We start from the raw sequence: 22,992 nt of genomic DNA, 5'->3' as shown, positions 1-22,992 counted from the left end.
GGGTGCAGAAGCGTGAAAACCTGAGGAAAAGCTCGATCTTCGCGAGGATCGACGCAGAAGAAGGAATCAACGAGCGACGTGACGAATGCCTGTTTCCACAGTGGAACAGCTTAAGAACCTTTTCAGCCTGAGGTAAGCTCGCATGTTTATTTCTATATATATATATATATATATATATATATATATATATATTTATGTATACGAGAGGGGAGAGAAAACAAGCATAACGCTCATCTAAATTACGGTGGCGAACAAAGGGGTTGGCGAATCTTCCGGAACCACAAAGTCTCATCTTATCTCTGGAGAAACTCCATCCCTCGATATATAAGCAGAAAGTTCGCCAAGACGTGGAATAAATTTTGGATTTACACACCGAATACGAGTCTGGCAAATTTGATTGTTTTCTCCTTTGAAAATTCCGACTAACGCCAGTCGAGAAATAATCATTACGGGATTCGATGGAGGATGCTGGATCAACCGAGTGAAAAGCTCAAATGGGGGAAAAAGAAGGAGCAGCACGGTATATATATATATATATATACGGGAGAGGAATAAGAGAGTAAGACTTTACCGAGCGAGATCCCGGTTATTTATGTTGATGAAGTATCGATCCTTCGGGTTCTCCGATGCCACAGTCTCTCTCTCTCTCTCTCTCTCTCTTGTATACAGCTCCGCCAATTGGGCAGCGCAACCAGCTTAAAAGCGATATTACCGCAACGAAGACACACACCGGGAGAAGCCGTCACGGGACTCGCGTAAGCTCAGTTAACCGCACGTTCCGCAAGCCAAAATCAACGCTACTGTGCACGAAGGATTCGCTTGCCAAGTGCACGAATCGTCATGGTTATTCTTGCCAGTGCCACGAGACGCGTGGAAAAAATTTAATGCGATCGGTGTATAAGGAGAGAGGGGCAGTGCAACCAGATTAAAACCGACTTTATCACGACGAAGACACACCTGGAGAAGACGAAAATCAAATGCACTCTGCACAAAATATGTGCTTGACAGTGGCACGAAACTTATGGAAAAATGTTAACGTGGCCGGTACAATGATAAAATATTCCCCTTAAGAGTTGTTGTGCGGGCAGTGGTACACATAGCCCATATATCAGACATTTTCAGTTTACAGAGCTTCCGGAGAATAATAAGAGTTTGGGAATGGGAAAAGGAGAAACGTTGGCAAAAGTGGAAGAAGAAGAAGAAAAAGAGGAGGAAGGGAAAAGGGGCGAAGGAATTAGGGCCATAAAATTTCAAGTAGTCCGACAGTTTGGATGGGTAGCCAGACGCATATGCTGCGCTCCTAGTGGAACATCCATATTTCAAGCACTTCCTGCATGGAGATCGTCAAGCACGGACCGCGAAGTAGCTGCCCGCTCGATTTGCGGCAGCCCCAAACAGACGAAAACAAAAAACAGCAGCGCAAAGCTCCACTCGCGAAGATACAGCCTCTAGAAGCACGTTTGGCCAAAGGCAATTTGACCCAGAGTCAAAAATTCACTCTATACGTGCTCTACCCATGCATTCTTCCTCCTCCTCGGCTCAGTGGCGAATTTACTATTATCGATTCGTCGTTAAAGCCTCGAGTTATCACCACGCTGGTCCTTTCGACCACTCAGCGCGAGATCGATATACGTGCATGGCTGCTGGAATATGAAAATGCAGACTCGACTGTGTTTGCTACATCCTACAAATCCCGACAGCTCCATAAGGATACATCCCATCTCTCTCACTTATCCTTCCCTATGCTGTCCGTAGATGGATTCCACGAGGATATTGAAAACGTATTTGAGGAGTTCTCGCAACATCCAAATGTATGCAAGCAGAGTGATATATATATATATATCGACTATTGCAATGATTTCTCAAATTTTCCAAAAGGTCTTCTGTGCGTATGTTCTCCTAAAAGCTTTCTGCTGTCTTGACAGGAATCTTTTCTTACTCTCTGAAAAGTGAAATCATTTGTCTGTAATACGGTGCTGTATTATCGCGATCAAAGAAATCATTTTCTTACATTTGTTGGTCCTGGTTTTGTTCACCATTGGGGCAAGGGTTTGCTAGAGTTGATCATTTTCTTAAGATTACGAGATTTTGAGAATCAGAGTGACCAACCTCTTGTAATTTGTGATAGTTAATTGTATCTATAGAAAAATTGTGCACATCTACCTAAACTCCACCTGGTTATCGACTCATAATTACAGGGCTCTATCTAACAAGCGTTAAACATTAAAGAACGTTTATCGTAACAAATGGAATTGAAATAAAACCACACAAATCTCTTACCTTTCGATTTTCTCATAAATTATCAAATATGTCTCTACAATTCCCAATGTCTGTGCTTGTGCAATATAATAGCAGCGATAGAAACAAAATGGCAGATTATCGACAAGTTGAAACGGAAAAACGATATAAAGCTTTCGATATGCTCTGTCAGATCTGAAAATCTTAGAAAAAGGTATTACGTATATATTACCGTAGAGAAAAGAATAATGAAATGAGACAAACCTGTGAACCATCCACAAGCTTTGAAAGAGTTATATACGTTTGCCAAAAGGAAGATGAAAAATATACAAAGTATATTTTATATTATTGCTCTACAAACTTAAAAATTCTAATATTATCTTTTGTCGTAAAATAAAGTACGGGTCGAGGGAAAAGAAGGCATTTTGAAAAATTCATGGACTTTGAACTGTCTCGAAAACAAATTTAAATAACAATATCAAACCCGGATAAATTGCACGTGACGTTATTTTTTTTGTCAAAGAAAATAGGATTTTTTTTCAGTAGTTAATTTCACAGAAGACGAGACACAATGGCTATCTTTTTTCGGATTCGCGAGTCGCAAATTCTCATGAATAATAGTTAACGGTTCATGCTAAAAATCGCAGGGGACTCGCTACGAGACTCGTTATTCGTTTTTGTTCCCTGAACAAATTGCGACACCTGTAGAGCCAAGCACAAAAGTGTATACGGGGAAACGCGTTGCCTGGCGTCATATCCCCCTCCCCCCCCCCCCTCCTGCGTGTGGTCAGTTAAAAATTTTATCGAAACAATTCCGTATGACAAAACTAGGATCTTATTCGCGCGTACATACGCGCAACATTATTTGCCACGCGTATCCGACACCTTAATTAGTTTTCGGACGAACAATGTGCCCCATGATTGACTTTTTATCAGATGCTTTGTCAGTTTGCATTATGGTACATCGAATAACGAGGATTATCCTATTTTAGTTGAGCTCTGGGAAACATCGATCATTATTTCACTGTAAATTGATTGGCATAGGCACACATTCACGCTTGTTACCGCCTTATCAGTGTACGTGTACATACGCGTGTGTGCGTTTGGCAAACAAGAAGATTAAACATTCATTCGCGAAAAGAACGAACCGCGGGTGCAACAACACCGAAAACCAAATCAAGACGATACGAGGTACAAGCAAATATTTTGCAGCAGTCTTCGCAGAAATCTTGGAGCAGGTGGCACAATTTCCTCCAGTTTATTTCACGATTCGTCTTGTTCCACGAAACAGCGATAAGGAGAATATTCGTATGTTTTACACGCGTGTTTCTAAATTATCTGTGCAACTGAATATTTTGTTTCTATGTTACATTAAAAAGGGGGGGGGGTTGAAGTTTTATTAGAAAACAAAGTTTCTTAACGAATGAGTCGTTGTTTCTGAAATATTAGCTGTTGAGTGTTATGAGAATAAAGAAAATCTCTTCAGGGTGTGAACGAGTAATCTTGAAGGGTAATTTAGGAAACGAACGTCATAACGCGATGCAACGCGTGTTAACAAGCGGAAAAGCAAGTTCCGTTGAAAGGTCTTGGGTAATAACGTCATCCAAAGGATATTATGCAACCCCTAATACATCCCAAAAGAGCATCCCCCTTTTAACAGAGGACTAAATCGGACCATTCCTCCGAAGCAACATCCACGCGTTCGGCGATCGCGACTAATTTCCAATAACAAAGTTTCCCCTAATCATAATAATGAAGCGAACGTAACGATGGATTTAATCTTTAAACTTTTAGGTCACAGAGAGAGAGAGAGAGAGAGAGAGAGAGAAGCAACGATTCTTAATTCGACAAATTCGATAATTGCATACCGTTATCTGAATTATTCAGCCACTCTTTTTTCACAACTTTTCATCAAATTGCATTATTAAACATTTTTAATTGGATTTCTAAGAATGGAATGCGATATAAAATTTAATAACGCAAAAACAAATGAGGAATCGGGTTACTCGCATGAAAATACGAGCAGTGCTACTCGTTGATCGATCGATTTAAATTTACCAGCTCATCGAGCGTTGGCCAAATTTCTCATTGGAGAGAGTAAGGAAATTTTCGGAAGAGAGTACATATATATACACACAGAGTGGAACTCGAAGGGTCCCCCGAATCAAAGTCGAAACGGTCAGTGGGACACGTACACCGAGAGAGACTAAGCTCGATTTTAATCAACGCTTTAATCGGAGGATAAATGTAAATTAATTTCGCACGGGTCTGCAAAGGTCTTTCTACGGCCAAATGAGATCCACCATTCGTGACTAGGGTACATACTAGAGAAATCCAGTCCAGTCATCATACAAGTGCATCGATTCGTAGCGATTCGCACGTAGGTTGCATCCATCGTTGTCTCGCTACCTTTGTATTCCGGCCGAACAATCGATTAGAATTAGAAACGTTGTCCAATACTCGTGCAAAAATATTGCCCCCTATTATTAAACGATCCCTTTAATCACGTTAACCAGAGCAATTGCTCGAAAATGGGACGTCTAGCTCGATACCCGCTATTCGGCAAAATAATCTGGAGACAGGTGTGGTGGTAGGACTCGTCGAGTACCAAATTGATTCATCGAATAAGATATTTAACAGATTTCACCTGGCTCCCCATTACTCGAGTAATTCGACCGTGAAGAAAAACACGAGGTGTTCTCTCTCTCTCTCTCTCTCCAGGAATGAATTTGACGAGAAAGGTGTGAGAGATTGAGCGAATGAATATGGAATTGTAACATGTTCCCCGGAGCCACGAGGGTGGCAAAGGGCCAAATTATCGTAACGATGCTTTTGGAATATCGTTAGGTGCAAGAAAAATAAATGATTCCATCGAATTGGCCAAGCGATAAATCATCATAGCTCTGGAGCACCGACGGTGGGACGAAAACCTCCTGCCGAACTTGGACGGCTGCTTGGCATAAATCAAATCGCGATTCGCCATTCTACGTCGATTTTCCTGAGACTTTGACGAATAAGCGTTCCCACTATAAAGGCTCGAGCGTGCTTTCAAAATGCGATTTCTGGAAGCTTCTCGATTTTCACCAACGCTCCTACCTACCTATTAAGAATCTCTTTCTTTATTTTTAACGGGGAGACCCTAGCAATTTATTCTCAGCGACAGTTCATCCCCTCGCTATCCTTCCGCTGATAGACTTTTTCAATTAAGACTTTCTCTTATTGCCACCGACTTATCGACTGCTCCCATCAGATTAAGATTCCCAATGATCGCTAAAAACTAAACTACGGATACCACCATTCAGTGTGTATCTATGTATGTAGGTTTCTGAGCAAACCCTTTGTCTTCGCATGTGAGCTCCGATTGTGTGTGAATTTTCCATTTTCTTTTCTTTTCTCTTTCCAATATATATATATATATATATATAGAGAGAGAGAGAGAGAGAGAGGGAGAGAGGGAGAGAGGGAGAGAGATAAAAATCAGTCCGCAATAATAATGCAGTAACAACGCTTTATCGAGAAAAATTCCGAAATTGCATTCTTCCTTTGTGGCAGCAAATTCGGTTGGATTTGTCAAACAGCAAACAACAAAAGTAAAGCCTCCTGCTCTTTGTGCGAATTGGAGCCCAAGATGCGTTAATCTTCCACATCGATGCAACTGGCTGTATCTCCTTTAATCTCGGGATCCTCGGAAACAATGGGAAGCACTCGTGAGGTGATTCGTTATCGCTCTGCGTTATCTCAAAGAAGAAGGAAATTAAACGTGAATCGGAATCCGACCTTATCGGAAAAACGAGACCCGTCGTACGAAGCCTGAGCAGATATAAAAATGAACGGAAATGAATACGAGCAAAAAGAATATTGAAAAGAAAGGAACAATGATGGGAAAAAATTCTTACCAATCGTCGTCGAGCAAGGACTTCGAGGCTTTTAACATTCAAGGCTACCATTTAGTTCTCACTCGGAAGAACGAGGAGCACAGTCCCTTGAAAATCTGACGAGTAACTAGAAATAAGGGATTCAAAACAATCCATGCGACTGATCTCTAATGGAAAACGTCGACTCGGGTTATCCGAGATTCCATTGTAAAGTTTAATAAAAGTAAGGAAAGAGAACACACACAGCCTTGTGTACCCTCTCGAGTTAGCTATATCGCGCGTACCCATTATGATTAGAAAAATTCACCAAGTCACTATAGGATATCTATGTACACATCAAGGTCATCGCCTAGTTCTCAAGAAACATACCGATCTTTCGCGATTAAAGCTCGGCTTTGTCGACTGATCGATTAATTATCTAATACATATATATATATATATATACTTTTCTTTTTTAGAAAAGAGATAAAACCCCTCGAGTACACAGGTAAACGTTAATTAACAGCATATATTGGAGCTGGTGATTGAATTAAGAGGACGATTGAAAGCCAATGAGATTGTCATATAGGTTGAATGTAAACACAATTTGCAATAGCTGTACCCATACTTAAACACGTTTTGATCAAGTACTGTCGACTGACGAAGCCTCCAAAGCACTCTCGGTTGAGCTGTCCGCTACGACCAGCGAGCAGTACATTCTAGCGTGCATTGAAATACCACTGCTACCCCACACAGCGAGGGTTTCAACGGAACCAGTCCACTTTTGCCTGTTTTTCCGTATAAAATTAACATCCAGTGTTGTCTCAGCTATAGTCATCATCCTTAATACGAGATTCAAGCGAGACACGACGGTGATGCTCGAAAAGAAAATAAGATAAGCTTCTTTTGCGCCTGAAATAACCCAAACCGCTTAAGCATAGTCGTCTAGCTTATCTCTTGCTTTTTATACATCTCGACAAAGTCACGGTCGAATGCCACACGCTACGCATTGTTCGAGTTTATCCAACTGACGAAATACACAACTTTCTGCCAAAAAAAAAGAAGACAAAAGACAGTATATATGAATTATTTCTAAATTTTGCTCGATTAGATTCCAGTGTCTCAACTCGAGTCAAGAATCGATCGAGATAATCAATATCGAACCACTTTTTAGGCGGGACTCGAGTAGGTGGAGCCTGTTCCCCCGAAGAGGTAAATCAGCCAGAGTGATTCGTTAACACTCTCGAGTAATGTTTTGATTCCAAAAAGAGTTGTGCAACTTTGCTCAAAATTCACTTGATATGATAAACTTGCACAATTGCTCTGTAGAATTTGCTACGTTGCTCTTTCAGACGCAGTGCTAAGGGACAAAACCTCGAGTTTGGAAACTATATCATAAACACCTCTTGCTTGAAGCTTAAATGTATAGCAAAGCGAGGAAAACCATAATAACTCGAGACACGAGATTCATGTTACATCGTTAAGAGTTAGGATTCGCAATTTGCATAAAACGAGAAAGAGCCATCCATCATTTTTACGTGCAATTGCGTATGCTTGCAGCATTATTGCATTTTAAGGGTGTAAATGCTTAGTTCGGGGGAAAGACATTACCTTGCGTTATTAAAGGTATGAATCTAAGCTGCTATCACAGCGTGCTCAAAATTCCTCGCTTAGCGACATTTAAACCTTGGAAAATCCGCATTCTAACAGTCCGCACATCCACACCAACTCCGGAGAATTATGCATCTCTCGCTGCGACTCACCTGAACAAAAGGAATCCTAAGCCTGTGACCGCAGCTCGACGTACATCGTCGTTGACATCGGATACCTGCAAGAAATACCATGTTATTCGAAAGGATTCACAGTCCTACGGTGCCAATTAAAAATTACGAATCATTTCCTACGCCCGTTTAATGATTCATCGGTGTGCGAGGGTACGAAAAACCAAAAGGGGCCATTCCCGAAGCAGGCACGAGCGCACTGTCGCGAACAAATCTCTGTATGAATGAAATATGTTCGCTCCAAATGACTTTCATGAGGTAAAATGTGGAAACAGTGGCAGGTGGCGGTTTTCAGGATCCGACGTCGAAGAACGGTGCCAACAAAGGAGAGCTAGTCACGGGAAGCACTTTGAAAGATTAATCCGTGAGAGTCGTGACTTACCGCGACGTGCAGGAGTTTCCGAATTGCCTGGTTGTTCCCGGTACCACAGTACGCCATCGCCAATGTATACATGCCGCTTCTTCGCAGGATTGGATCCTTGTCGGCACAGAGTGACGTCACGAGAGGATCAGCCTCCTCCAGGCGTCCGTACATGGTGAATGCGATACCCACTGCCAAGCCTCGCAAAATTTTTTCATGTTGAGTCTCTTGAGCGTACTGCAAAAATAATCATTGTTCATTTCACCTTGCAAATTAAATCGATTTCTTGTACTATTTTTCATTAATGGTACAAAACGGTAGGAATTTATCTTTGAATTACCCATTTTGGGCAATTAGCTTATTTTAACAGTGTGTAGAGGCTGAAGAAGAAAGTCCTAAACTCTGAACAAATTAGTTCAAGCTGGTACACGAGTCCGTAGACTATTATTGATTTATGTTTTTTATTAAAACTGTTCGCTATGACAGATTCTACCTTATTATCGATCCATAAATCTATCAGGCGAAGAATTCATGAGTATGCATACCGTATCGAGGTAAATAACTTTTTTTTTTTTTTTTTTTTTTTTCAACAAAGTCGTTACTCGTAAATAACCATTTTATGTGAACGAAATCAATACAGAGGCCAACTTGACAGAATCCGTATTGAATGAAAATATTTGCACTATCAATCCCAGATGACATCCGTTTTTTGCTGAGAAAATATTAATTCATGATATCCGCCGCTCAAAGATTAAAACTTGGATTTCGATTGTTCTTCATTATCAAAGGTGCAGATATTCGGCGCAACTGACGCAAACTGATAATTGTCAATTGTAGATTAAGCTTATCATTTATGTTTTGGATAACAGTCATGGACCTATATTACGACCTATATAATGATCACTGATGGAAATCAAGTCATAATAATTTAAGCAGTGCGATAGGATATATCTCGTATCGACATTATGGTCGCTGCTCCTTTAGCTTTGCGTTAGTATCGATTGATACCCGAATTTGATATTTATTTCTCTTGGAACATGTCCGTAACGTTAACTTCATCTCCACAGTTTACCCTGCGTTTCTTCTGGCCTTTACACATCCAGAAGAATATACGGTATTACCCGATGAAACTGGCAGGACATATCTAATTGATTTAAGGGAAGAGAACGCCACCTACAGCCAAGAAGAGCTGCAGGATTTATATAGATCGGAATTGGACACTATCACCTTTACACTTTATACTCGGTTAGTAGCAGTGTATCGATTCAATTTATTTTAAAGGAATATAAACCAGTTTATAACAAAATAAATTAACAAGGATACCAAAGCATAAATATTTATCTTTCTAGAGAGAATTTAACAGGAGAATTAATTAACGTTAACGATATCGAGGCTTTAAATAGGAGCCAATGGAATCCAACACGCAAATCCAAAATCATTACCCACGGATGGAAGTCCAATGGTCAAAATCCTTCGTGTATCTCTGTGCTTGATGGTATGTTACAGAATTATTGTTACGACGTTTTAAGAAACATTGTAAAATAATTTTTAACAATCATTTTGCAGCCTACATGAATACCACCGAAGACTACAACGTTTTCATCATGGATTGGAACAAGCTTGCTGGCAGTCTATTCTATTTTAGTAGTGCAAGGGCTGTACCAGTAGTGGGTGAATATCTTGGTGCGTTTATTGACTTTTTATACTACGAAGGGAATTTGAAATACTCCGATGTCCAGCTTGTTGGACATTCTTTGGGAGCCCATATTGTTGGACTTGCCGCTCGTAAGGCAAAGGGTGTAATTCCTGAAGTCGTAGGTAAGGCGCACACACACACACGCGCGAGCTTTGATCAAAACATTTTTGATTTAAGCTATAGGCGTACTATATATCTTTATAATGAAATTTTGATTTATAGGGCTTGACCCAGCTTTGGTTGGATTTAGAAAATCTAAACCAGGAGAGAGAATAGACCATTCGGATGCCGATCATGTACAGATTATTCATACTACTGCTGGGACCATTGGTTTTGCAGATTCTATCGGTAAATCAGACTTTTATCCCAATGATGGGAAGAAGCAACCTGGCTGCAAAGACTTTTTCGGTACACGTCAACGAGATTATTTAGTCTCTATAATTCTGCAAGTTTCGTGGTTACTATGATATAATTTTTCAGGTGTCTGTGATCATTCCCGCGCATATTATTATTTTGCCGAATCTATCATATCCAGTAATGGATTCCGTGCTTCACCAATAAACGATGATAAAGGACACGTATATATGGGAGGATCCAATCTCGATTCCAAGTAAACTCTACAACCTATTATATGTAACATTAACACATAAAACATATGATTATTCTTAACCTTTCTTATTTTTTCAGTGCAAAAGGCTCCTACACGTTAAAAACCAACAGTAATTCTCCATTCGCCTTGGGATAAGATCTTACTTACTTGTCTCATTCATCTCATTATAAGTGTAAATAAATCATTGATTTCTTATTTTCTACATTTTTTGTGTTTTACTACTTTCCAAGTTGGCCATTCAATTGAAAATAAGCGTCGCACGATTAGCAGATTCGTTTAAAAGACTTACCGCTACCATATCCTCGATTGCATGCGTAGATTTTGAACCAAGCATAACCATCCCTATGGCAATTCCAGCAGCCTCTCCGGTGACGGCATCATCTTGATATAGATTAAATTTAAGCTGCTTATATACGTCTTGACGATGAGATCCCATAGCAGCTAAGCCGAGTCCTAAGCACCCACCGTGACGAACCATCTATAATAATAATATAATTTTCATATATAAAATTATTATTCTCTTATGAGAAATGTGTTGTGGATAACTTTTCCATCACCTCATTCTGTGCATCTTTTAATTGTCCAAGAAGGTAATCCGTGATCGCAGCTCCGTGATTTGCGTGTATAAGACCAAGGGCATATAATCCACCACCTTCCGAATAGCCTGCTCCTGCTCCGGTATCTCGAGGCAAATACGATTGCATTAGAGCCAAAGCTTCTTGTTCATGACCTCTATGAATCACTCCGAGAGAAGCAGTGGCAGTTAGTTTAGCCCAATTAGTTGCCCTGGCCAGCCACTCTAAGTTATCTCTGAAATAACATAGAAAGTTTAACTAAATGGTAGGACTACTTTTGAAATTGAATTAAAATAATTATTGTGACCTTAAAAATTGGTCACTAGTAGTTCCTGAATGCATAAAAGCATTTGCTATTACAGTTGCAGTATGACATATGGATACACGAATAGCATCCTTGGTATTTTTCAATATAAGCATGTCAGTATGATTGCTGCGTATTAAAAATTGCAGATGTAAATCGATTGAAACTTCACCTCCTAAAATACTAGAAAGTGCGTCAATTCGTTCTTGATGCTCTCGCTCCTCAGTAGTCTAAAGTAAGAAAAATTACTTTTAGAAATCAATAACCACAAATATTACTTATTTATCTCTGAAATTAACGGAAAACTTACTAAGCTATCGACGCTGCGAGAAGCCTTTTCTTCTACAGCAGGTGTAGTACTACTTTCAGACTCTACAGAGGCCTGGTCAGAGCTAACTTCGGGAGTAACTTTACTAACTGGCTTAATAATAGGTTTAACTATTAATGCACTTGGTATAGGAGCAGTAGCTCTGAGAGCTTGTAAAACACGACTAAGGAACTGCTGAGTTGCTGATTCGTATAAATCAAAAGCAATTTGATAAGCCATCAGAACACAATCCTGGGATCCTTTGCTTAGCTTATCCAGTAGCTCAGCAACTGCCAATGGATCATCGAGAAAGATAAGACACTGGCACATGTTAACATAATCAGGTGTTCCTAAATTGCGATAGAGATTCACCAGGCAACGCAGTACAGTGTTACGAAAACCACGATTTTGAATAAGACTCATCACAACTTGAAATGCATAGGAAAGCATACCGCAAACATCATCCTGAAAAATAATCGCAAGAAATTTAATTCCAAAAAGAAAGGATTAATTTGTTAAAACAAAGTGTAGCAGTCAATTTACAGATTGCATAATGGCAGCTTCAAAAATATCCATGCGTCTAGTTTCAAGAGCAAGACCTAATGCTTGACGGTATTGGTTATCGTCTAGACAACGTTGAAACATCCTATTAACGATTCCTTCTAGCCTAGGATCAATTTTTGCGCCAGCTGGCAATTTTCCTTCAGCCTCTTGAACACGCTGTTGAGTATAAAAGTCAATACATTTAGCAATAGTGGTATCCACATATTCATTTCTTGCATTAACATCAAAGAGCTCTCCTGCACCGAGAGCATAAGTCAAAGAATCCTCAAAGCTTCCAAGGTGATAATAAACTTTGCTAGCTACTAAAGCAGCTAAATCATGCTGATTAAAACCTTTGTCCTCGTGAAGAATTTCACTGAAAGAGAAGAGCATATTAAGGTAAAATAAGACATAAATGCTTTACTTAAAAGTTAATGTAGATGCTGTACATTTTTTCAATTGCCTCAGATATTTCAGGCCAAAACTCATCCACTATTAAGTCCAACTTTTTCAGAGCAAAAACCTTCAATTCTGGCATGGGCTCTTCAAGGAGAGAGATAATACCACCTGAAAAGTAAACATAAATATTATTTTGTAAATCCAATTCAGGTAACATTCTTTCATTAACAATAAAATATCTCTATTTCTCAATGAATATTTAAAAACTAACTTAGGTTAGGATATACACAACTTGCAAATCATCGTAAATGATTCTATACGAGAAACTGTAATATTATTTAGGTTATGGAAATATAGAAAAGTTGTGGTTATTTAAAAAGCGTATATAGGAAAGAATTACCTGCTGAAGTAATATTCATTTTGATTCACCAAATATTACACTCGTTTTTCGCCAAGACTCAAAAGTCTTCATACACAATTTGAAAGTTTTAGGTTGAGTTGACGGCAATTTACAAATCACGCAGGGCTGTCCGACATTTTATTTTGTTCATGTGACATCATTTGTGTATAAGCCGGTATAATTTTATACCCGCTTATACACAAATGACGACGTCACATCATGGAACAAAGCAAAAAAAAAGGTGTATTCTTTTTCATTGCACTATATCAAACAATCCACGTAACGTCAGATGGCGGTAAGGCCGGTAAGGAAGGTTGGCACGCACTTCACAATAATCTGAAGTTTATGCCTAGTAATATTTTTTACATTTAAACGAATATTGGCGGTTAAATTTTCAAAGCATGTTAACCAAACTAATATGACAACTCCGAAAAAATGTCGAATAATAATGCGATAACATCTGTACATGTGAAAAAATTAGGTATGACCAAATTCATTTATTTTATCCATTTATTAATTCCGATACTTTTCGAAATTTAATGTGTATAAATGGGTTTAAACAATTTTGGAGGTTTGTTAATGATTGCAATTTGTAGGTCATAGCATTGATGAAATTCGTATCAGAGCTTTAGATAATATCGTTTCTAAATTTGACCTTGGATTTGGATGTGATTGCGATGCCGTTAAAAAGGAATTAATCTTTAAATTATTTAATTGGTTCTCGTTTGATGAGATCCCATGTCCAGAGAAGGCTTTGGATCTATTGTACAGACTAGTGAAGGTAAAATTATTATTTTGTTGAATAAGATTGCTTTTACATTTTACAGTGATATTAAAAAATTGTAGATCAGCAGCGATAATTATGTGACAGCATTTGGAAAGCTAAGATTCCAAAATGAACTTCGTGAACTAAGGAGGAAATTAAATTCTGAGTGGTATGAGAAAATCAATGAGATTGAGGGCCTTATATTAAGTCCACCAGAGCAAACAATTATTTCTGAAGAGAATAATAAAAAGATAACTGCATCAAAGTTTGACAGATGGAAAGAACATCATGAAAATTATAGATATGAAAATTATAATACCTCATTTGGTAATTGTACAAATTTGCCTCCGTTAGACAGGTAGGGATACAAATAAAATCTATCAACATTTGGGAGATTAATATAATTATGTTTTTTCAGCACTATACCATTTGATTTAACACACCAATGTGAGTCAGGTACTACAGTATCAAAAATAAATACTGGTGGTATTAGATGGCTAGTTTTACCTTGGCAGCCACTAGTTGCATCAGATATAGGTGTTTTAAGCTCTGTGGAAGGAGCTCTGAGTAATTTTGTAGATACAAATTTAATTTTACACACCTGTCAATTTATAACCAATGTCATGCTGCAAGATTTTCCTGCTGAAGTTTTTCTACAAAGACCTATGATAATTATGGTAAACAAAGTTGTAAAGAAATTATTTCTTTCATTCTCTATGTGTTTTTTCTTTTATCTAGGTTTTACATGCAATTCTAGAATCAAGCGAAAAGACAGAGGTGTCCAATGCTAAGAGTGTGGTATCCACTGTACTGAAAACCTTGAGAAAACTTACAAGATCTCTTAGGTTTCGAATTTATTATTACTGTGATCCCTGTATGGCAAATAAAAAGCAAAAGTTGCTGGCTCAACATTTGGATAACAATGCCTATTTGTCTTCAGAAACAAGGGACAGTCCTGATGGAGGATTGATAGAAGCAAATTATCAGCCATTTCAATCAGCTGTAACTATTATTAATAGTGAAGAGATATGTCAAATTTATCAGTTTATTAATAATTATATTTTTTAGGGTACAAGCGAACATAGTCAAAGTATCAAGGAAAAAATAGATGATTCTGTGCTGCAACTGCAACAAATGTTATTACCAAATTACTGTATAGATTCGCTGAAACTCGTAATTTCTCAACTAAGCATTCCTATAAACACATCTTTTCCTCTCAAAATTAACAAATATATCACAGATTTAACCTACGAGCTCGTACAACTACTGATTAGCAGTATTAAACCAAATATCTGGCTTTGCAATGACGCGGTGGCATTAAAAATTCAAGAAAACATGGCATCCCTATTGATGCTATTCGGTGAAGTGATAATTTACTTTGAAAATTATAAAAGTCTGGATCACTTTCGAATCACTCATTTGCATCTGCTCATGGCTCTTGTAAAATTGATTAGTTTTAGCGTACCTTTGGAATTAGCGGACACGGTTTTGCCAAAAATCTTGAGAGAAGCTATTTGCCGCTCCTTGATTGATGCTCCAATTTATCTAATGTACCCAGCCTTACATACGACTTTACAAACTTATGCCAGGGTAAATACGATTAATTTTTGCCCTTTTAATTTATTTATTTATTGTTCTATTATTCATTGGATAAGTCTCTTTGTAGACATTCCAAAGCACAGACGAAACATCGAGTGTACAATTATTTGACGAAGTCCGCGTTGTGATTAAATCAATGAAAGCTGCAGTTTCCATATTAAAACGAACCTGTGACCAATCGCCCATCAATTTTTTGAAAACCATTAATGCTTCAAAAATTAGTTTGCCTTACCACAAAAACTTCAATGTCATTAAAAAAACCATTAAGTTTCTTCAGTCTTTGAACAAGTATGGAAAATATTTTTTAATTAAAAATTAATTTTCTAACCACTATTATTAATTGCTCTTTGTTTAGACTTTCTCTGGAAAAAGAGGATCAGTCTACAGCAACGAAATTGATATTAAGTTTATTAGCTAATGGGGATCTTGATATACAGAAAACTATGTATATAGAATGTCACAATTTAGTTAAGAATATTTTAGGAGTTGATTACAATAGAGAGAGATTGTCTTGGGAGAATTTGGTATTTTTATTTGACTCGAGTGTTTTAATGGAAATAATGTCTTATGGAGCAACTAATGAAAATGAAGAAGTAATTGAATCCTGTAATAATTTAATATAATTAATTTCTCAATGGATAAACTTATTATTTCTTTTTTAAGATAAAAGCATTGTCAGAGGATATTTTGATATATATTTTAAAGGGGAGACTCCAAATGGGAGAGTTAGGATGGTCACGGGCAATTGAAGCGATACTTCCAACTTCGCCTATTTTGCAATGCCATGCAAATTCTCAAACCACTTTGGGCCAGTGTGTTACAAAAATGCTAGATCCTGATGTTTATGCAAATATACAACTCCCTTATATAGAGGTATCGCTTGATCATTTCTACATATAAATAAGTAATTGTGAATTTTTCTAAGCAAACATATTTTCAGGTGCTCAAAGGAAATTTGAGATTATTGTTTTCTCCCGAGAATGATATTAGAAAGGAAGCAGTTTGTAGATTAGTCTTTTTACTCGATGAAGAAAAGGATTCAATGTTTAAGTTACCAAAATTATCTTCATTACACGGCTTACCTTTGAGCTCTTTATGTATCTTTGAACACCAAAAATCGTTTAAAAAAGCAGAGGGCAACTATCAAGTAAATTGGAAACACTCGTAAACAATTTAAATGATTAATGCTGGATAAATAATGAACTGATTTATTGCAGAGAAGCAATCTACTTTCTGTTCTTGAATTACTAAAGGAGCAGAACGTTGATCCAAAAATACGTAAATCAGCTTTGGTCCAAATCAGCGTTATGATGTCCGATACTTCGTTGCATAAAACGTTCATCAATGAAAATGGGCTTTCTTATATCTTAAATGTATTTGATAGCGCTTTGGTAAGTTTAGGAGAAAAAATGTAGAACTGCTGAATTTTTGCATGAATTAAGTTTTATACATTACAGGTAGAGAAGCATCATACCGATTATCCAGATGCTGCAGTTCCAATATTAACAATATTAAAGTTGCTAGCTTCCTCTGAAACTTCTGTTAGACTGGAATTGTCCAACAACTCTGGTGCCTTATCGAATATAATACGGAGTTTGTAATTTTTTTCAAATTTTTGTTCAAACACTTTATTAATTTTCTCTTTCTTAATTAATTGTTTCTTCAGGTATATTTTTGTTTCCTAGTAACGAATGTGTGAAAGTTGATGGCTCACAGCTTTTATGTCTCATTTTGTACCATGAATATATCATGAGGACAGGTGATAAGAAATCTGAATATTCTTTACATTTAAATATTTCTTTGCCATACATTATTGTTACAAGCATGAATCTGCCCTTCGTTTGCAAATCTCATTGGAAAACCAGCATGCACAGACGATCCGACATATCACGTAAGGAGAATTGTTTGTCAATTTTTATTATTGAAATTTTTGGAAAAATTAAATATTTTAATTATCGTTGTAGACCTTGCAAGCAACCAAGCTGTACTAACGTTTGTTCGACAGTTTTGGGCTTGGGAATGGAATGGGGGATTAGATATTTTATGGAAAGAGTTGGAGGAATTAAATACTTCTGAAATAAATGAAAAATTGAAAATTCAAGAAGCTGATTTGAAGGCTCTTCGATTTAGTTTCCCCTTCTTCTGTTGTCAGCTACAACTTTATAATATTCAGAACTCTACTACGCACGACGGAGTTTCTTGTGCCGTGGATTATTTAACTATGTAATTTTTTAATTTTTTAAAATTTTATTGGATTTAGTTTTAACAGAACTGATATTGCACTTTTCACAGGTATTTGAAGCTGTATAGCATATTGCAATACGCGGAAGATTGTAATATAATTAGTTTGCCCTGGGAGCAAACATTTGAAAGATTTTTATTAGCTCATCCAACGAATAGGGAGGACTGCGCTCTATTTGTCACTGTTATAAATTTTTTACAATTATATATTAGCATAACTAAAGATGGTAAGGGAATATAAATGCATTAATAATTAATACCTACAATCAAACTAGAAAATCTTACAGGAAGGAATTCATGGATATGTCGAATAATGAAGAACATGACAAAATCGCTGGCAGATTTATTTCAGGATCGAGAAATGAATAATCAAGATATTCATCAGGCAATCTTGAAATTGGCAAGAACCTGTTCGGCAATGGAATATAAAAAAAAAGTGTGCGAAGAATCAAAGGGCACTTGGATCTTTCTTGTAGACCTTTTAATATCAAAACTGTTTTATGGAGACCATCAACACTTTTATAATCTTGGTAAAATATACTTTTTACATAATATGATACTGAAAAGCAACATCAAAGTACACTTTTATTCTTTCAGCTTACCTCGATTGGGTGCTTACTTGTCTGACTTATTTAATTTATAAATGTGAGTGGTCTAATCACAAAAACTTGCTGATATCCCTGGGAAATGCTTTAATCGAATTGATTCTATCTTTTCATGGTGCAGGAACCGTTAGTTTCATGGCACTATCCATAACTAGAAATTCGATAATTTGTCTCAATCATTTGTTGCATCAGATGCAAATTAATCTATCCAAAAGCGTAAGTTTAATGAACAATATTTTACTGGTTATGCTGGTCAAAAGAATCTTCGTTCCAAAGTTCCAAAGAGGGTTTTCTTATAGATATTTTAAAGTTGAATTTAAAACTGGAAGTAGAATTATTCTACGCCGTCAGAATAATTGTGATTTGTACGTCTAAATTATAAAAACGTGCTATTTTAATCGATTTTTAAAACCTTCATCTCAGTAATACAATTTTGTTAATTAATTTTTGGCGTTTGCCTTGTATAATGTTATTCTTCGCCTGCAAATTTATTCAGGCATTGATCTTACAACCTCAAACATGAATATCTCAATGCATATACATAATATAATAAAAATCGACAATGCATTTAAACGGTGAAAAGTGGTGCTGTGTAATATCATCACTATAAATTATTAAGATATTTGCTTATATTTAAACGTAGATACCTCAAAATTCTGACACAATAGAACAATTTTCATAAAGTATTTTGGTTCAACGTCTCAAACTCCATTAGAAAATAATTTCAGATTTACGCGACAAAAAATACTTTTTATCCTTGGATGCCCGAATTTTATTCCGTTAAATCGAATGAACTTTTGGCTTTTTTAGTACATAGCTAATGTGAATTACACAATAAAAACTTCTATTATTACTGGTTGATAAGATATTATATTAAGACTATATAAAAATTGAATGTAAAAAACAAATGTTGAATGCGAAGCGGGAACAAAAAGAGAAATTGCAAAAAAAATTATTACATATATGTACCACTGTGCAACGAGAGAGTTAATTCATTTTGTGTGTGTTATTCATTTCTATTGAAATTAATTTTATTTTATCATTTAGGCATTGGTATTATTTTGGTACGATGAAGGTAGATCATTGAGTTGGCTTCCAATGATGTGGCAGAATAGGGAGCCCTTGATAAGGGCATCAGCCCTACAATTGTTAGCTGGCTTAACAAGTACTTCGCACACGGCAACTCAACTTTTAAATGCAATGGCGTTGGCTCCCAGCGAAATTTGTAACTTTTTACTGCAATGTATCACGAACCGAGACGAATCCTGTATTGTCAAAGAGCAGGCATGCATTGCCTTCAGTAATTTAGTCAGGAATTCAAGTATTATGAGCTTTCAATACGTACGTAAAAAAAATTATTCGCATGGAATTTCAATAACAAAAATGTTATAATTGTGATTTTTTTCAGGTGGACTCTTTAAAATCAAATGCAATACTGATTTACGTGGAACAGAGCAATACATACTACGAGATCAGCGTATTGTGCTCAAATATCTATACTTTACCAACTTTAGACATGGATTTCCCAAGCAATGAGAATCAGAGTGAAAAAGATTCTCAGACTACATTGTCTGACTCTAGGTCATTTGTGCCTAAAACCATTTCCTATTTATACAATTGTCACGATGAGTTACATCCATGTATGTATATATACACAACAGATCATTGCTGCACCAGTTTTCGAGCAATTTATTATTAAATTTCATTACAGTTTCCGTGAAAGATTCAGATACCACCGATTTGGATAATTACGTACAGTTGATAGCTACACCTACGCTGATAACAGCTGCTTGTAATTTATTAAATAGTCTAATAAATATTGGTCATCAAGATGTAATTCGACATATTTACGAGCATTCGATAGACAAATATTTACTGGGGTAAACGCGCAAACGATATATAAAATCAGAATAAACTAAAAGGCTTAAATAATAATATTTTTCCAAATGATTCAGGTGTATCAACGAAATCCCAAAGTATGCAGACAATAAAAAATATTTGGATCACTATTGTGATACTTTGGAAATGTACGCCAGTATTTGTGCTGTATTAACAAACTGCGTAACTTATAGCAATGAATTCACGTCAGTCGTTGCTTTTTCAACAGACTCAATTTATTCTCTATTCAGCTTGTTAAATGCCGAATTATACAGTAAGAAGCTTTTGTTTTTCCTCATTTTATAATTTATGTTTTTATATATGAAATTTAAAATAATCTAATGATTATCCAGACACAGGAACATCGCAGTTGTTATATTTAAGGAACAGATTGTGGTCGGAGATTTATAATTTCATTGCAGTCCTTTCGTTGACGGATAATCAGCATTTTGAAGAGATCCAGACAGCTTTGGATATTTGCCGTCCAGAAACAGTTTTGACATCTATATGTATAGCAATAAAAGATAGCTCGACAGAGCTGAGAATGAGCTCGATAGGCTGCCTGGCATTTTTATTACTGCAGGAAATTCAAAAAGAGACTCTGGGAAAGACAAGTGTCTCGTTAGGAACAGTTCTAGATACAAGAAACTTAACTGGATCTATCGACAGAGGGGAAAATATGAGAGAAGTACTATCAAATGTAAATAAGCTCAGTCTGAAGACCGCGAGTATCCATTCGAAAAGATCCATTGACTCTGACGATACCGGTAAGAGCATGGAATATCCTAAAAGATCATGCAGAGAACAATACACAATAGGAGCTGAACTATGCGACATTTTGTTATACCTTTTCATCGCTCACAACTACACCAGGTCGAAAAAAAATCGCCAGCATAAAGAAGACAAAGATCTGATAGTAGGAGCACTTACAAATTTATTGTGCGTTTCTCAAGAAGCTAAAAAACTTGCGATGGAGGAAAATCTGCCAGAAACGGCTCTGATGATTTTACACCAGCTTTATATAAAGCTGAACATTCAACCTTACGAGCTTTTAAAAAATATGTCGGATCGAGATAAGAAGGTATTGGGAGGGCTTTGCATATTTTATAGAATAATAAAGGTCAATGTAAAAACGTACTTGATACGTGAGCATAATCAATATTTTACGATCGTCCAAATTGCTTGAGTTATGCGTCCAACTATAATCGGTTTTTCCTGTACTTTAATTTAATTATACAGACGGTAAAACGAAGGTGCATTAAATGCTGATGATTGGAATTCCCCGATGATAAATAGGGCTGCAGTTGGACAATGGAATGACAAAAAAATATTCTTTACAGGCTCATCCATTGTTGAATGACATTAACGGAATTTTCATCTTGCTGATGAATTTCATGTATGGAAATTCTCAGGTAAAAGATATGCTAACCAAGAGGGGATTGGCGGATATTCTTCACAAATTATGGGTCTGGATTGCTTTGAATAAAACTGTCTCGACGTCTGCATTGAAATTATTGGCAACATTTACAAACAAGTGTTCCGTAGGTACGTGAAATCAATGATGAATTCATGAATTTCATAAAAAAATTTACTTTTAAAATGGTAGAAATATGTTACTTTGGATTTGGAGTTTGATATAGATCAACGGTACTTATCATTATTTTATTTTAGCTTCTCAGTCTTTAGTCCTGACGACGACTTTGCCTGGTACCGGCCTCAGGAAAACACCCAACACTGTTGCGCTGATTCACGTAATAATTCAGCTAATTTGCAAAGAAATAGATAAGGCTGGAAAAACGTTTGATAATCACAAATTGCACTTCGCATTTTTGATACTGAGAAATGCGGTTCACGTTCACGAGTGCAGAGTTTCGATCTCGAAGGTATTAAAATTCAATGAAATTTATCGAGCATTTAATTAATTAAAGTTCTTATAAAAATATTTCAATTTTCAGAGTAATCTTTTACAGTTTTTCACTAAGATTCATCCGATCACCACAAAACGAGCGAAGCCTTGGCCTCTCGTGGAGATTTATTGCTTAGAATTTTTGATAGATTATACTTTTTACGAAGAGGGACAGATAGCTGTTCCCAAGGTAAATGATTGAAATAAAACGAACAAAAATATCGTTACTATGTTTAATAATTGCTCTTTAGGCCTCCGATGCATTAGACGTACTGATACACTTATCCAAATGCTCCTCTTTATCAACAAAGATCCTCTCAATGTCAATTTTAAGGAATCTATCATTTAATTTGGCCAATAGGTCGAGACTCCTAAGCTCAGGTAAAACGATCCATTAAATTATTTTTATTCTGAGTGATGTTTGGTCTTGGCTTCGATAATTTGCCTTTTTCTTTATTTCAGTGGACTTTATAAATCTGCTACACGACATATTTAAAATTGGATCAGCCTGCGAAGTAAAAATTGGAGGTTCAATGCTATGGTCGTTGGTAAGTAACAATCAAAAAGGAAAATTGATAGCCAGGAGTGCTGGATTCTCTCAAAGTATTCAGGAAGCCCTGGGACGATTATCCTTGTTAAGTATAGCGGATGCCGAACAGGAAAATGATTTGGTAAAAATGTTACAGTACGTAATCTATATTATTTGCCCGATAGAAACGAAGGACAGTCCCAAATAGTCAATACTTATATGAATTTGTACATAGAGATAATTTGTTATTGTAATATTTACTATTCTTTTAAGTTTGTCGCAATAAAAAACATTCCAGTGGAATTTTCCTTCGACTTTTATAAAGTTTATAGAAAGAAAATATTTAACAAATAAGGTGCGAGATTATTTATTTATTTATTTTTTAAATAAAATACATATT

The 22,992-nt window shown here is 36.6% G+C and overlaps 3 protein-coding genes across 4 annotated transcripts in view; 2 read left to right on the top strand and 1 right to left on the bottom strand.

The window, feature by feature from the left end:
• The window catches only part of Rpn2 (Regulatory particle non-ATPase 2), a 55,440-nt gene extending 42,230 nt beyond the window's left edge, over positions 1 to 13,210 (bottom strand). Inside the window, exons 1-9 of the mRNA XM_066734915.1 lie at positions 13,069 to 13,210; positions 12,719 to 12,836; positions 12,270 to 12,645; positions 11,730 to 12,191; positions 11,423 to 11,649; positions 11,098 to 11,350; positions 10,830 to 11,018; positions 8,256 to 8,471; positions 7,856 to 7,920 (exon numbers count right to left, since the gene is read on the bottom strand). Of these exons, the coding sequence (XP_066591012.1) occupies positions 7,856 to 7,920; positions 8,256 to 8,471; positions 10,830 to 11,018; positions 11,098 to 11,350; positions 11,423 to 11,649; positions 11,730 to 12,191; positions 12,270 to 12,645; positions 12,719 to 12,836; positions 13,069 to 13,087 (1,925 nt within the window). The 5' untranslated portion in view covers positions 13,088 to 13,210. The remainder of the gene's footprint in view (positions 1 to 7,855; positions 7,921 to 8,255; positions 8,472 to 10,829; positions 11,019 to 11,097; positions 11,351 to 11,422; positions 11,650 to 11,729; positions 12,192 to 12,269; positions 12,646 to 12,718; positions 12,837 to 13,068) is intronic.
• Positions 9,171 to 10,704, top strand: LOC136778447 (phospholipase A1-like). The gene is made up of 7 exons (XM_066735279.1): positions 9,171 to 9,224; positions 9,302 to 9,479; positions 9,584 to 9,729; positions 9,801 to 10,052; positions 10,153 to 10,338; positions 10,411 to 10,540; positions 10,618 to 10,704. The coding sequence occupies exons 1-7, from the start codon at positions 9,200 to 9,202 to the stop codon at positions 10,673 to 10,675; spliced, it is 975 nt and encodes a 324-aa protein (XP_066591376.1). The 5' UTR covers positions 9,171 to 9,199; the 3' UTR covers positions 10,676 to 10,704.
• A 90-nt stretch (positions 13,211 to 13,300) lies between the features above and the next one.
• ana3 (anastral spindle 3) lies at positions 13,301 to 22,948 on the top strand. Of its 2 annotated transcripts, none has more exons than XM_066734913.1 (27): positions 13,301 to 13,549; positions 13,665 to 13,849; positions 13,915 to 14,192; positions 14,253 to 14,511; positions 14,573 to 14,836; positions 14,903 to 15,424; positions 15,501 to 15,721; positions 15,789 to 16,026; positions 16,097 to 16,306; positions 16,374 to 16,580; positions 16,651 to 16,824; positions 16,891 to 17,026; positions 17,100 to 17,324; positions 17,398 to 17,656; positions 17,726 to 17,901; positions 17,950 to 18,204; positions 18,272 to 18,495; positions 19,327 to 19,620; positions 19,688 to 19,919; positions 19,991 to 20,159; positions 20,235 to 20,431; positions 20,511 to 21,238; positions 21,498 to 21,702; positions 21,829 to 22,040; positions 22,113 to 22,253; positions 22,315 to 22,444; positions 22,526 to 22,948. In XM_066734913.1, the coding sequence occupies exons 1-27, from the start codon at positions 13,504 to 13,506 to the stop codon at positions 22,798 to 22,800; spliced, it is 6,462 nt and encodes a 2,153-aa protein (XP_066591010.1). In that variant the 5' UTR covers positions 13,301 to 13,503; the 3' UTR covers positions 22,801 to 22,948. The 2 variants fall into 2 exon arrangements, with proteins under 2 accessions (XP_066591010.1, XP_066591011.1); XM_066734914.1 differs by having other exon boundaries at positions 13,302 to 13,549; positions 17,962 to 18,204.
• Positions 22,949 to 22,992: the final 44 nt, after the last annotated feature.

This window comes from Prorops nasuta, unplaced genomic scaffold (assembly GCF_024137725.1).
Source record: "Prorops nasuta isolate Cenicafe-Biocafe unplaced genomic scaffold, Cenicafe_Pnas_1.2 PNAS00014, whole genome shotgun sequence".
NCBI lineage: Eukaryota > Metazoa > Arthropoda > Insecta > Hymenoptera > Bethylidae > Prorops > Prorops nasuta.
This window is presented reverse-complemented; position numbering and strand designations above follow the sequence as displayed.